Source organism: Eleutherodactylus coqui, chromosome 6 (genome assembly GCF_035609145.1).
Source record: "Eleutherodactylus coqui strain aEleCoq1 chromosome 6, aEleCoq1.hap1, whole genome shotgun sequence".
Classification (NCBI taxonomy): Eukaryota; Metazoa; Chordata; class Amphibia; order Anura; family Eleutherodactylidae; genus Eleutherodactylus; species Eleutherodactylus coqui.
The window spans coordinates 19,109,417-19,124,954 of NC_089842.1; the positions used below are offsets into that span (position 1 = coordinate 19,109,417).

Sequence of the window (15,538 nt, forward strand, 5' to 3'; positions counted from 1 at the left end):
GTAAAGCCACATTAAGTTGGTCGGAGCTGAAGTGGCACTTTAAGTCGTCTTACCCCAGGCTGGGGGTGAGATTCAGATACATCAGGGTCACCTGACTATAGCGCGGGGGCGCAGGTTAGGCAGGAGCGCGGTCGCACACGTCACTTGTGGTTTCTTCGCTCTTCCTGTTTACCAGGGAAGCGTCTATCTGTTCAGTAATCGACGGTTTTCACACCTCTCACTATTTTTGTCAGCGCTCTGATCCCCCATGAGCGGATGTGACGGTTTCTGTGAAACGGCTGCTGCAGTTTGGGCCTCAGAGCTGAAAGCTCAGACGTTCCTGAAATACTTGGGTGCTATGCCATACGGACACCACAAGGGGTGCTGTTTATTCAGGAGTCTGTGATAAGTGACAGGAAAGAGCACGGACACGCTCACAGCAGAACAGAGGATTTCAGGAGACAAAAGTGCTGAACAGATCATATACTGAACGTTACGTGCGGGTATTTGTTGTACGCAATTCAGTCGCGAAAAAAAAACACGCAGCGCGCTCTATTGTCCCGCGCATTTGCCCGGGAAAACAACGCAAATTGGACTGATTAAACTAATTGGCTATTTCAATAGCGGAGAACATGGCTGAGGGGTTTTTCGTACGCTCAAATGCATACACAAAAAGTACAGAAAAAAACGTGCGTGCAAACACGAAACGCCAATCGGCAAAACCGCAGCGCAATTGCTTGCATAAATGCGTATACGCTGGTGTGAATCCGGCCTTACACAGCCTTCGGGACTCACTTCTAAGAGCGCAGAGGGGGTAGTGCCGATCCTGTGGGAGGCTGCAGACTGCGGGCGGCTTCACACGGGCGTGGACGCGCACGCATTGCGCAGGGAATGCAGACCATTGTTTTCAATAGATTCATTCTCCCTTTCCCTTTTTCGCTTGTGCAGAAAAAAAGCGCGCCACACTCTATTTTGGTGGGCAATGAAATGCGCAATTTCACAGGGAAATCAAAAACAGCGGCGACTAATTAGGCTGCACAGTCTTTTACGTCACGGTGTGGGTGTGTCCCGCGCCGATGTGAGCGGTGTCCGGCAGCCGAGAAAGTACAGTAAAATGCGCAGACACAAGAAAGATAGAACAGGTCCTATCTTCCCAATTTTTTTTTCGAACTTGTGCGCTATAGCGTGGAGTTGGAATAGTCTGGGCATAAAGCCCGGTTCGTTTGCTAATACGCTATGTAGCGGCGAACATATCAGCGCACGCCCCACGTGTTTTTGCTCTCAGGGTGGTTTGAAACTAACATGGTTTTGTTCCCTCGTCCCGCTGCGATTATCAGGGCCGCATAACGGGACAAATCGGAACCATTGATTTTTTTTTTCCGTTTTCACTATCAGGATTCTCGCCTGTTAATCGTACGGCGAGAGAAGACGCCGGATCTTCCCCAACTTTAGGTCATTTTTGGCAGAACGCCGTTTTGTTTTTTTTTCCACTTTTCAAAATAAAACCCCTTTTTTTTCGCCTCGTTGCATCCAGAGTCCCATCATTTTTTTCCAGGGGCGGGGCTCTGTGGGGGCTTGTTTTTTTTTGCATGACGAGCTGTAGCCTTTATTGGTACCATTTTGGGGTTAAAACGGCTTTTTTAATTCCTTTCATTGTGTTTTTTTGCGGAGACAAAATGAAGAAAATAAGCATTTTGCTTGGTTTTTTTGCCATGCGGGGTAAATATTGCGTTCCTTTTATTATACGGGTCGTTATGGATACAATGCTACCAAAAATGTGAGATTTTTGAAAATGGGGCTTCTCAGAATAGCGTTCTGTCTGCTCTATGTTCGCCGTTTAAGCGTTTTAAACGCAACATGTCCCCCATGGAGATCCATGGGGAGTGTTTTCAGCGCTGTGTTTTCAGCGTTTTTCTGCGTTTTTGAACACAACGTTCGATGCCGCCGGGAGGGAAAGTGAAAGTGATGACATCATCGGCTTTCCTCGCCTGCGTTGTTACTGCGCTAATAGCACAAAGCCGCTCCGCCATTGTAAAAACACTGCGTTTACAAATGCAGAGTTTTGACTAACGCTTGTGTGAGAGTGGCCTTTTTGAGCCAGAAAAGCTATGATTGCTAATGCATTGCAGTACTTCTGTACTGCAGTGCATTATCGCTCACAATAGCGATTATAGGCAATGGCATGCTGGGATATCAGTGTCTGGATCCGCCCTCCATAATTACATCGCAGAGGGCTGATGACATCACAAAGGGAGTACGCTCCTTATGTGAACCCTGTACATGCTACAATGTACATTGATCGTGGCATGTAGGGGATAACAGCGGGGATCGTTGCTCTCATTGATCCCTGCTGCTGTCGGCTATTAGTCACAGCTTCCTCCCAATGCGCGATGGCGTGGGTTTACTACAGAGCAAATACTGATGGCAGTTATGATGTCCATAATATGTTCCTGACGTGTTACTATCTGCTGGTCTGGCACTGGCTTAAGAGAGAGAGAGGACCCCAGCAGCACAGAGTATGTCAGGAGAGGAGTTGTAGCAAGCAGGACCTGGAGGCAGATGGAGAGGAACAGGTCGCAGCAGCACAAAGTTTTTCAGAACTTTTCAAATCCAACCGTTTCACAAAAAGATTTTTTTGCAATTTTGCAAACAGCTCTCGGTCTGTTGAGAAAAAAAGGCGCAGCCGCCGCACCGCAGCGCTGCGGGAGATGCCTCACCGATATGGACACGGCAGTCATTGTGAAACTCAGATATGATACCGAAGCTTTTGCTTGAAGATACCAAAAAACCATCAATTCTCTTGGAGAGGAGTAGGTTGGCCAGATGCCCGTCAGTATTACCGAGCTGCCGTCCTGGAACGACTGAAGCATTCAGGCCGCGCCACTTTTATGGAAGCTTTTACACCACTTTCTGGTTTTACAGAAAAAAAATCACACAATTTGTGTATTTGTGCAAAAAGTATGCAACAGTATGAAATCTTGCTGCATTTCCAAAAGTGGGTGGGGCTTGTTGAGAGGGGGCGTGGCCACCCCAACAGATATATGTATAAATTATACCAGAATTCTACTCTAGGTCGGGCCTGCCGTACATTTCTGAGACGGCGCACGGAGCTGCCGGGATACGCTGAATGCGTGAAGAGGCCCGCACTGCCGCTGTGCCTGTTCATGTATTAAGCACGCTGTAAGCTGGGGGGAACTATACGAAGCCTGGCTTAGAACGCCATTCTTTGAAATGGGGTCATACACATGAGTCATTTTTTCCCGCATCGCAATCTTTGTGCCCCCACATGGCCCATCGGGGGTGGCGGCAGCATTGCACCGTGCGCTGGGTGTGATACGAGGTTTCCCATTAAAAACTGTCAGCCGCGGCGGAGGATCGCTACTTCCCCGAGGTGATGCGAGACGGTTTTGATACAAAATTGCATGCTAGCGCGTGTGATTTCGGAGTTCCTCGGCCCAATATCGCGCTCAGCCGTGTGAAATTAGCTTTATGGTTAGAAGATAGCAGTAAATTGTGGGTGGAGACGGAGGGCCACTTTTCGGTGAAGCACAACATTAGAGACGGCCTGCGGTTTGGTTTTGTGGACCCCTCCCCCGCCATTCCCCTTTCCTATCCCATTATAAAGGATCTGTAAGACAGCAATTACGCAAATATTCTTTTTTCCCGATTATAAGGAATACGCATTCTCTGTTTTGGAAGCCTTCAAACCCGACTGAAATCTAACAAGCTGGGTTGTGTAAAGCGGGGCGCTATGATCGAGTTCTCCACCCCAGGATCAGGACCGTCCGACAGGTGTTGTAGTCCTTGGAGGGGTCGAGGGGCCAACTTCGGTCAGGCAATGCAGCGTCCTTCTTGGGATGGGCACTACCCCCCCCCCTTTTTTTTACTATTCAAGGGGACTCCGACGTGTTGCGCAGACACAGGTTGCCACGCCCAGAGGGTACAAGACTTAAACTAAACTTTATTTACAACATACTCTTTGAAAAAAGACAATACAAAGTTTAATAGTTCAATAAAACTTAGGGCCATGCAGGCGCGTAGCTAAAGGCTCACGGGCCCACGTGCAAAAGTTTATCTTGGGACCCCCCAACTTTTCTTAACCCCTTGGCCATGCACCACCCTTTTCACAAATTATCCCTGTAGTGACCCAGAGCTGTCACTTTAAGTGTTATTCTTGCTCAGAGAGAATAGGATAAATATGCGTTTTAAGTGTTTTACGCTTTCTGCTGGTTTGATCTCCTCCTTGTATGGGCTGAATTGATGTCTATATCGGAGTCGGTGACTGAAGGTTCAGGCATAATGATATAGAGGGGCAGAACAGCCTCAGTTACTCGGTATTATGTATTAGTTCTGCCTCTCAGCCAATCAGCTCTAAGCTGTTGGAAGACCACAGAAGTTTATAAAAACTCTTGTACAGTTCCAGAACCTTCAAGAAGAGGCATGAGGAGTAGCAACAAGTGCAGACAGCGGGTCCGGGGAAAGTTATCTGCAGTGTTATTTCTGAGGCCGAGGAAGGAGCCAGATACAATGTTGTTAGGAGTCTTCCCAGGGCCGCAGTAAAAAACCTGGGTAAGTAGTACGGGACTTTGTTGTAGGCAGCGGTACCTCCAGTCACCGTCCCCTGAGCTGGATGTATGGACACGGACTGTATTGAATGTCTCCCTATTTGCCACCTGAAGCTACAATAACTGTAAGTTTTGCTGTTAATCCCTTCCTTCTCCCAACCATCCAGGAGCGTCTGGGGGTGGACAATACTTTCTCCAGCATGATGGAGCGCCATGTCACAGGGCAAATGTGAGAACTTGTGTGGCTCGATGAACAACACATTAACATTTTGGTCAGGAAACTGGCCGGATCTCAGTCCTATTGGGAAGTTGTGGTTAATCCTCAAAAACGGATGAACAAACAAAACACAGCAAATGTGATAAACTCCAAGCACTGATTAAGAAGGATGGGTTGTCAAGATTTAGCCCAGAAGCCGATATCCAGCGTGCCAGGGCGAAGTGCAGAAGTTTTGAAAACTAAAGGTGCTTTTACATGGGATGACCTGTGCTTTTACCCAGGAAGGAGCGTTGCTCAGTGAATGAGGTTCCGGTCTGCCCGCCTCCATGCACAATAACCAGGCAGTCTTTCATAAGTGAGCGACTGCCTGTTCACTTGGGCCAATTCATTGTTCGGTTTTCTACATGCAGAAACTGAACAACGAACGAGAAACGAATGACTTCTCATTGGTGGTTCAGTCGGGGAGTGCCTTTACACTGGAAGATAATGTTCAAATTCTCCCTGGATCGCGGAAATCTGAATGATTTATTGGCCCGTGTAAAAGCACCGTAAGGGCCAATGCGGTAAATATTGAGTCTTTGCCAGAACTTGATGTATTTGTCAATAAAAGTTTAAAAACCTATGAAATGCTTATGAGGCCGGATACGGACAAGTGTATTCTCACATGTCAGTAATACGGATGCAAATTACGGACGCATTTCAGATGACATTACAACGATCAGTATTAGCCTCCATATCTATATATATAAAGGTGAAAGCCCTCACTGACTGACTCACTCACTCACTGACGGACTCACTCACTCACTGACTCACTCACTGACTCCCCACTAATTCTCTAATTTCCCAATGTCGTACAAACAGGAAATTTGTCCCGACCATTCTTTATGTCCTAATAGGAAAAGTAAAGGGGTCACAACTTCAGTATTCAATTCTTAGCATGGAAAACTGTGAAAATCCGAGACAGTTCTTTTCTCAGAAACCATAAAGCCTAGGGAAATCATTTATATACTGAGGAGAATCTGCCTCACCTCTATGTGTATATACTGAGGAGAATCTAACTGACCTCTGTCTGTACATACTGAGGTGAATCTGCCTCTCCTCTATGTGTATATACTGAGGAGAATCTACATTACAGGGGGCGTTACCTTTAAGGGTGTAAAGGGCGGAGCGTGGGAAGGACATCAGTACATGCAGTCTGAAGAGAATCTAACGGTCCCCTATGTGTATACATATTTTTTTCTCGGTTCCTCTGAAGCGACCACGACTTCATAAAATTTTACGTGTGAATGACTAGGGAAATCATTTATATACTGAGGAGAATCTGCCTCACCTCTATGTGTATATACTGAGGAGAATCTACATCACCTCTGTGTGTATATACTGAGGAGAATCTACCTCACCTCTATGTGTATATACTGAGGAGAATCTACATCACAGGGGGCGTTACCTTTAAGGGTGTAAAGGGCTGAGCGTGGGAAGGACATCGGTACATGCAGTCTGAGGAGAATCTAACGGTCCTCTATGTGTATACATATTTTATTCCTCGGTTTCTCTGAAGCGACCACGACTTTATAAAATTTTATGTGCGAACGACATGTAAACACCTGTACCAAATTAATGCAGGCGAAGACGGGTATATAAGCGAAAAATAGTTCATGCTGCTTTTTTAAAAAAACGTCTGTAAAAAATGCAGGCACGTGAATAGTCCTGTTGATTTACATCAGCCCCATAATATGGTCAGCAAAATTCGGATCAGATGTAGAGGTGAAATACGTTCGGCCAAACCTGGCGTAATTGTACTTCAGTAAACCATAGAAACATCTGTCCAAGGCCGGCTTCACATGGACGTAAGCATAGCAATCCACACATTGGCTCTGCGTATTTTTACGATGGGCATTGCGTTTTTGCACACATCTACGAATTTTACGTGCATGTATGCCCTGCGCAAATTAACATGCAAGCATGCTCTTATTGATTTCAATGAGCAATTAAGTTTAATTAGTTTAATCTGTGCTACTTCCATATGCAATCGTCACAAAAATAGAACATGCTGCATTTTTTTTTTTTGCGCGACGGAAATGCGCATGGAAAAAACGCAATTGTTATCAGTGGATTCTATTCACTATGTATTGCGCACATGAATTTTGCACACGTAATACGCAAAAGAAATCCATTCCTGTGAATAAGCCCTAAAAGATCAAAAAACACCGAAGCAGAAAACTTTCAATCTTTGTTTTTCGAAACTTTTGAAATATCCAGAAAACGAGTCGACTGCCGGTATTTAGTCGCAGGTTTCTATGGCGTCCCTGATATGTGGCCGAGGTGCATGGATTCAGGATCCAAACTTTTTGGGAAAAATTAGGGAGTTTTTTTTAAATCTGGGATTTACAGCTTTCCAGTAATCCTGGATTCGCCTCCAGCGCTTCTCACTCTCAGCTCTGATAAGGCGGCGGTGTCACACACTAACGGTAACAAGAGCTAAAATGGCTAAATATTGGAAGTTGGCCAAAATTCCAACATTAATGGAAATTATATCAAGACAATAATAGCCATTAGTACAAAACCACGATTGCTGCTTCTTTAACCCCTTAGTGACGCGACCTATTGTAGCCAAAGAATGCAACAATTTGGGGGGATTTTCATCTCCACTTTTCAAAAACCATAACTTTTTTATTTTTCCGTTGACATGGCCGTATGAGGGCTTGTTTTTCGTGTGGCGAGCTGCTGTAGTTTTCCTCAGTACTGGTTTTTGTTTATGTTATATATTCCGCTGGAGAGGGTGTTGAAATTATTTAAAAATAACTTTTATTTGAGCAAGGTTAACCCCTTAATGACCGCTCATACGCATTTTTACAGCGGCAGTTAAGGGGCTTTATTCTTATGTAATCGCCTTTTTAAGGCACTGCATCAGAAGCCTAGCACAGCTGCTCGGCTGTTGGATGACAGGCTGGCACTTGCTCAAGCAAAGGGGACCAGAGGAACCTCCAAACCCCGCTGCTTTACCCATTACATACCGTGGCCAATGCAGCTGGGGCATGTAAAAGGCTAACAGAGGAGGAGGGGACTCCCTCTGTCACCCGTCGGACCCCTGCGGGGTCCAGATGGGTTCGCTGTGGCACCCGGAGGCTTGAATATGGCCTCCAGGTCTGCCAGCTGCAGTGGTCTATTAGGATTCATATGCTTTATAATACACTGCGATACTGAAGTATAGCAGTGTACTATAAGAATGATAAAAGATGGTGATAATCAAGTCTCTTAGTGCTCAAAATAAAATACTTAATTATTTCCGCATCATTATGTATAGAATGAGCGTAGTCAACAGACTTAACACTGTCACAGATATCACTTAAATACGGCAGTATATAGGTCTGAGGGCTTGTTTTTTGCATGACAAGCTGTAGTCTTTATTGGTACCATTTTGGGGTACACATGGCTTTTCTGATCACTTTTATTGCGTTTTTTGGCAGGTGAAAAATATTTTGGCTGCTGTTTTTTTTAGCTTTTTTTTATAGCATTTGCCATTTGGGCTAAAATGTGTATTCCATTTATTGTACAGTTCATTATGGATGCAGCAATACCGAAAGTTCTTTGAACAAGAGGAAAAATTGTGCAAAAAAAGTTGTTTTTTTTTACGTTTTTTGTGTCCTTGTAGGGAATTTGATCACCCTAAAAAATACACTGTATTATTCTGTACTGCAGTAATACATTATGGCTTATCCTATCCATGACAGGCCATTGCACACCTGGACGCCATTGACAGTTATCCAATTGCCATGGCAACCCATCGGCCCGATTACATGGTGGAGGACCGATGATATCACCGAGGGTGCGCCCTCCATCTGTGAACCTTTTACATGTTGCGATCAATATTGATTGCACCATATAACAGGTTAACAGTGGGGATCGGTTTTCTCACTGATCCCCGCTGTTGCAGTGGGAGGCTGGCTATCGGACACTATAGGATGGAACTGTACGCCCTTGCATGGGAACTTCTCACCCAAGGCGTAAATATACACCCGGGGCAGGAAGAGATTAAATAACTAATGGGGGCTTTATGAACAAATAAGGGTAAGTAGATCAACTATAGCTATAAGTCCAAGTGTGATCTCTTCATACAATACCTGTTTCTGAAGGGGGCTGTTTCTGTCACCGTTTGGCATCCTGCAGTGCTATTGCACCAGTGGGTTCGCATGGCGGCTATAAGCCTGACAAAGGCCTCCATGTTTGCAATGTAGTAGACAGAGTCTAGTGGGCTGCTGTCATCTGCCTACTAGAATGCACTACATTAGTAAGTAATAACCTAGCAATCCGACGACTGCATCTTCAAGATCCTTTGCGGAAAAAATAAATAGTGTCAAAAAATGCAAAAAAAAGTTTAGATTTAAAGAAAAAAAATCCAGTTTGAAAAAATAGACATTTTTTTTTCTGCACAAAAACTATTTAAATGGATAAAATATAAGAAAAAAATTAAAAAGCAACACGTGATAAGTATTACCGCATTCATAACGTCCCAGACAATGAAGAGATTTTATTTATTGGCCACGGTGAACACCGTAAAAACTATTGTAAAAAGTAACGCCAGAATTGCTATTTTTCTTTTGTTTGCTTCACAAAAAAAAAGTCAATAATAAGCGATACAGACGTCACATGTTCCTTGAACTGGCACCAATACAAAAGGACAGCTCTTCCCGCAAAAACTGAGCTCCGCTGCCGGAAACATGAAATTGTTTTGGCTCTTAGAACGCAGAATTAATTGTTTTACTTTGGTCTCGTTCACGCGAGCGCTGTTTTAGCGCAGTGTAGGCGCGTGAAGAGATTACGGCTATACGCACTAAAGGTTGCAAGAACGGGTGATTTCCAGCTATTTTATTTAGCCCGTTGGCATCGGAGGTGTGTGGTGCGTGTAATCCAGCTCTATGGAACGCTCGCACCAAAGATAGGTCAGGTCTAGAGATGAGCGAGCATACTCGCTAAGGGCAATTGCTCGATTGAGCATTGCCCTTAGCGAGTACCTGCCCGCTCGGGAGCAAAGATTCGGCTGCCGGCGGCGGGCGGGGAGCAGTGGGGGAGAGCGGGGAGGAACAGAGGGGAGATCTCTCTCTCCCTCTCTCCCCCCCGCACTCCCCTGCTCACTGCCGCCACTCACCTGTCACCTGCGCCGGCAGCCGAACCTTTGCTCCCGAGCGGGGAGATACTCGCTAAGGACAATGCTCGATCGAGTAATTGTCCTTAGCGAGTATGCTCGCTCATCTCTAGTCAGGTCCTATCTTTGTGCTCTATGGAGCTAAGAGGCGACCTGCAGTGGCATGTCCTATTTGGTTAGGTGCGCAAATTTAGCGTGTGTAACATTCTTTCATGTGAACGCTTCTATAGGAAACCATCGCTTTTTTCATGCGCCCCTAATGTGCGAAAACGGCACTTGTGTGAACAAGGCCTTAAAAACTTGTTTTTGGGGGGGGGGCAAAAAAAAGTTAAAAATCTCCATAGACTTGGTACCGCGGTAATCGTGCCGATCAGATAAGAAAGTTATGATGTTGTTTTTACTAAATGGTAAAGTTATTTGGTCCTTAAGGTAAAAAATAGGCTGGTCAGCAAGGGGTTAAGCAGATTTCATCAATTGAAGTGAATGTTTCTATCCACGAAGTTCTGTTTTCGGGGATTCAGGCATAAACCATAAATGAAACCCGGGACGGAATCAAAATGCACTGTGAACAGCCCAAAGACAAAAAGTTGGGATGGATCACCTACAAGTGATGGATTCTCCACGGCCGATGATAGACAACAGTCTTTATAGACATTTGCGCAGTGCAGTCTCGGATCTTTTCTCTCTGTCCCTGATGGGTTGGTTTGTGGGGTAACATTAGTTTGTGTAATCTGAGGTCTGTGGAGCAATATCCTCCGACTACAAAGTAAAGCAATGTGGAGGAGGTCAGGTATGAGATGACACAGAGCGGGCGCAATCCTGCACCGCGAAGAGTTGTAATCGTGTTTACGGAGCAAGCGCATTAATATTATCCCCTGATGCATATTGTTTATTAGGAGGGCAGGAACATGGCACTGGGGGTGGCGTGGGACCTCACCAAATATATGGGCATACTCTGATGAGGTGGCAGATCGTGACCGGGGGAAGGAATATCCTTTCAGACCTGGATCAGTGACCTGGATACTGGACAGCTTGTAGCGCTACTTGGCGTTGGTGGCTGCACGGAAACAGAATGCCCAGAGGTTCTGAATTGGATCCAGGTCCGGGAAACGTGAAGGCCAGTCAGCACCATCATCATCCAAGAACTGCCTACACGCTCTGGCCACATAAGGCCGCGCATTGTCCTTCCTCAAGAAAACCAAGGCCCATTGTACCATGGGAAGGTCTGACAATGGCTCGGAGGACTTCATCCCAGTACCTTTCAACAAAAAGCCCTATGTGGTGCAGAGTGTTAAGGTAACATAAATGCAGTCCTAAGCGCTCTCTTACGACCTGAAGGTTGGTTCAATCCCCACTTGGTTCAGGTAGTCGGCTTAAGGTTGACTCAGCCTTCCATCCTTCTGAGGTCGGTAAAATGAGTACCCAGCTTGGTGGGCGATAAAGATGACTGGGGAAGACAATGGCAAACCACCCCAAAAAAAAGTCTGCCAAAAAATGTCATGATGTGACGTAAAGGTAAAGTCCCCCTTGCACCAGGGGACTTTACCTTTGTCTACCTATCAACAGTCAAGGTCATATGGAGGTTTGTGCAACCCTCCAAGGATATTACTTCCCAGACCAACTGCCGAACCAGTCATACCGGATGATGCATATCTTTCATGTCTGTCACACGTGCTCAGTGTGAACCTACTCTCATCTATGAAGAGAACGGAACGCCAATGGTGGACCAATTCTGGTTAATGAGAGCTGCATGTTGCTGGGTTGTGAGCACAGGTCCCACTATAGGACATCAGGCCCTAATGCCACCCTCATGGGCTCTGTATGAAGGTTTGGTCAGTGGCCCACTGGAGGTCATTTTGTAGGGCACTGGCAGCATTCCTCCTGTTCCTCTGGTTCTGATGCTGGTTGATAGCCTTCCACGAGCCTGTCCAACTTTCCTCATGTAACAGCCTGTGTCCTGGTATCTGATTCATGCTCGAGACTTGCCGGGAGACACAGCAAACCTTCTTGTGATGGCACGAATGGATGTGGCATCCTAGTTGAGTTGAACTACCTGTGTCACCTAGTTGGGCTACAGGTCTTTATACTTGCCAGCGGCTTGGCCACTCAGAACATGCGGCTTGGTGTGCTGCAAGATAGTCTTGCCCCCTCTGGTTTGGGACCAGGTCAGATAGGGGGACAAGGAACAGAAGAGCAGGCACTTTTCGGCACCGGGATACTCGTCCTAAGGGGTCCCAATTACCAATCAGAGCCATCGCTGAGGTGGGGAGGACGGAGAGGCACAGAGAAGCGCCAGTAGTTTAATCGCTTGTCAGCATTTATTGAAGATCAGCCAGTGGATGGGTGAAAACTTGAAGACAGTACCAGTCTCTGGAATATGACTTTAAGCGTTCCCGAGATTTTTTTGAGTAACGTACATCAGTATACACCCTTCATTGTAAACACATGCTTATATACCCATATGACATCATTGCACAAGGATATGATGTCATGTGACTACCTGGACTTGATGTCACTAGTGTGATCTGTTGTCGGCAGTAAAGTAAATTGAAAAGCGCAAAAACTATTCACCTTTAAGTGGACAACCCCTTTAAGCCATCAGGGGGGTCACTGGAGAACGATCTGCTGACATTGTGGTATGATAACAAAATAAGCCCTGTAATCTGTGGAATTTCCGGAGAGATAAAGAATCGCGGCTCCGATTAAAATATATTTATATTTTGATAATAGCATCTAGAACTTTCTTGGCTGGAGTCGCTGCCATTGTTGTCGCGTCCCCTGGGAAAACTTCATTGTTACGCCGGTCTATGAACTATTTACTCATTTGCTATAGTTAAATGGACTTGAGGGGTGGCTGGTAATTCGGTACAGTTGACTATGAGGTGGGGAGATGTTTCATAATCCCCTCTGTGAGCCATCCAGTAGAACCAAGAGAAGTCACATAACAGGAAGTGTCCTCTGCTCGGGAGTCAGGGAGGCAGGGCTAGCTTCTTCTTTCCCCCTGATTGACACCCCTGGTGCTATTTAGTGGTCTCATTTGTACCCATCGATTCAGTTTTTCACAAGACATTTTACAGAAGACCTAATCTGTTGTAGTTATGGTGATTAACCCATAGAGTGGCACCCTTTCAAATCTTCAGATGCCAATTGACTGGGCTTGTGTACCCTGTAGATCTCAAGAGATCTTAGCAACAAAGTCATTAACTAACCACTTAGCCACCAAAGAGCTTGTAGCATCTAAACTAGGATGTCCACACTGGACAAAACCTTTAAACCTTGCTTTTTAAAGCAGGGCATTAGTAATTATCTTTCTCCATCTTGCCGAATTGCCAAAATTGTACATTAAGATCTTGATAAGGAAAGCACCGTGTTAGGTTTTTGACACTACGTATCCTGTTTTCTTTTCATCCAGGAGGCCCTTTCGGTGGTCAGTGAGGACCAAACGCTCTTCTCTCCTCTTCTGATGAAGACAGAATTGCCCGATGAATACATTAAACCACGAAGGAGCCTAGCAGAGACTGCATGGGCGACCGCCACTGAACGTCTGCAGAACATTAAACAGGAGACTGAAGACCAATCCAGGAACAGGTGAGGTCCATCCTGAGGCTATATTGGGTTGATAAAGTCTAGATAAATATATGTATCCAGAAGTATTCTGGAAATTATGAGAGTAGACAAAAGTCAAGAACTACTAAAATCTCCGCACAATGTGATTCTACCATTGTGGATTAGACCAGTGATGAATGCCACTCAACATCTCCACCATCTTTAAAAAAAACCATCCTTCTATAAGCAAAGAGAAATGTGTTATCCACTACTTCAGGAGACCAAGGATGGGCTTTGGTGTCGGTAGGACATCTATCCAGCCCTAAGACTATTATACTTGGTGTACACAAAGGGTTCAGGGTTCGATCAATGCTTGGGCAACTGTTCGAAGTGGAGAAACCTATCTCGCACCTTGTGTTTGATTTGCAGCTGAGACTTGTGATAGCTCTAAACACTCTAGGTATTACATTCTAACTACGGACAGGTGGCTGCTGAGCTGAGAAATCAGGTTTTAGATTTCTTAAACCCCAGACAGATTAGTAGAACGTTGACACATTGAGATCACTCTGTTATGTGAAGGAATCACCTAAAGAAAAACTTTACACATGAAACAGCACCCCTGGTGGTTAATATATCACATAGCATACCAGAAAACATTTCCCACTCTGAGGTACGTTATAATATCAAAAATCATCACAATGGCAGCCAAGGTCTAGCTTATTGTTATTGTTTCATACTGTGTACAGTGAATGCAGTACCAGTCACAGCCTGCAGACCTGACTAGCGCTATTTCAGAAAGAAAGCAGCTGTATTATTTCATAAAAAATCCTTTAATACATCAATGCTTTTTCTTTTGTTCAGACACGCCCTAGTTGGGGTACTAGTATTAGAAGACAGTAAAACAGAAGAAGCGACTGAGACTCCACATACCAACTACCAGTCCAACTACCCCGACACCATGAGTAATGGGACCGAGTCACCGAATCATATTAAAGGCAATGAGGAAAAGAGGGTGATCGTTCCTGCAGGTCAAGAACTAAGGACATTTTATTGTTTTAGCAGTATTATAGTAATTATACTAGAAGTGGGCAGTATTATAGTAGTTGTATTCTTGTACATAGGGGACAGTATTATAGTACGGTAGTTATATTCTTGTACATAGGGGGCAGTATTATAGTAGTTATATTCTTGTACATAGGGGGCAGTATTATAGTAGTTATATTCTTGTACATAGGAGCAGTATTATAGTAGTTATATTCTTGTACATAGGGGCAGTATTATAGTAGTTATATTCTTGTACATAGGGGGCAGTATTATAGTAGTTATATTCTTGTACATAGGGGGCAGTATTATAGTAGTTATATTCTTGTACATAGGGGACAGTATTATAGTAGTTATATTCTTGTACATAGGGGGCAGTATTATAGTAGTTATAGTCTTGTACATAGGAGGCAGTATTATAGTAGTTATATTCTTGTATATAGGAGGCAGTATTATAGTAGTTATACTCTTGTACATAGGAGGCAGTATTATAGTAGTTATATTCTTGCACATGGGGGCAGTATTATAGTAGTTATATTCTTGTCCATAGGAGGCAGTATTATAGTAGTTATATTCTTGTACATAGGGGGCAGTATTATAGCAGTTATATTCTTGTACATAGGGGGCAGTATTATAGTAGTTATATTCTTGTACATAGGAGGCAGTATTATAGTAGTTATATTCTTGTACATAGAAGCAGTATTATAGTAGTTATATTCTTGTACATAGGAGGCAGTATTATAGTAGTTATATTCTTGTACATAGGGGGCAGTATTATAGTAGTTATATTCTTGTACAAAGGGGGCAGTATTATAGTAGTTATATTCTTGTATATAGAGGGCAGTATTATAGTAGTTATATTCTTGTACATAGGAGGCAGTATTATAGTAGTTATGTTCTTGTATATAGAGGGCAGTATTATAGTAGTTATATTCTTGTACAGAGGGGGCAGTATTATAGTAGTTATATTCTTGTACATAGGGGCAGTATTATAGTAGTTATATTCTTGTACATAGGAGGCAGTATTATAGTAGTTATATTCTTGTA

The 15,538-nt window shown here is 44.4% G+C and overlaps 1 protein-coding gene across 2 annotated transcripts in view; it reads left to right on the forward strand.

Moving 5' to 3' along the window:
- Positions 1-15,538, forward strand: part of LOC136631908 (Friend leukemia integration 1 transcription factor-like) — a 54,769-nt gene that overhangs the window by 24,973 nt on the left and 14,258 nt on the right. For both annotated transcript variants that reach the window (XM_066606386.1, XM_066606387.1), the window contains exons 2-3: positions 13,317-13,492; positions 14,312-14,478. In XM_066606386.1, coding sequence (XP_066462483.1) covers positions 13,317-13,492; positions 14,312-14,478 — 343 coding nt within the window. The remainder of the gene's footprint in view (positions 1-13,316; positions 13,493-14,311; positions 14,479-15,538) is intronic.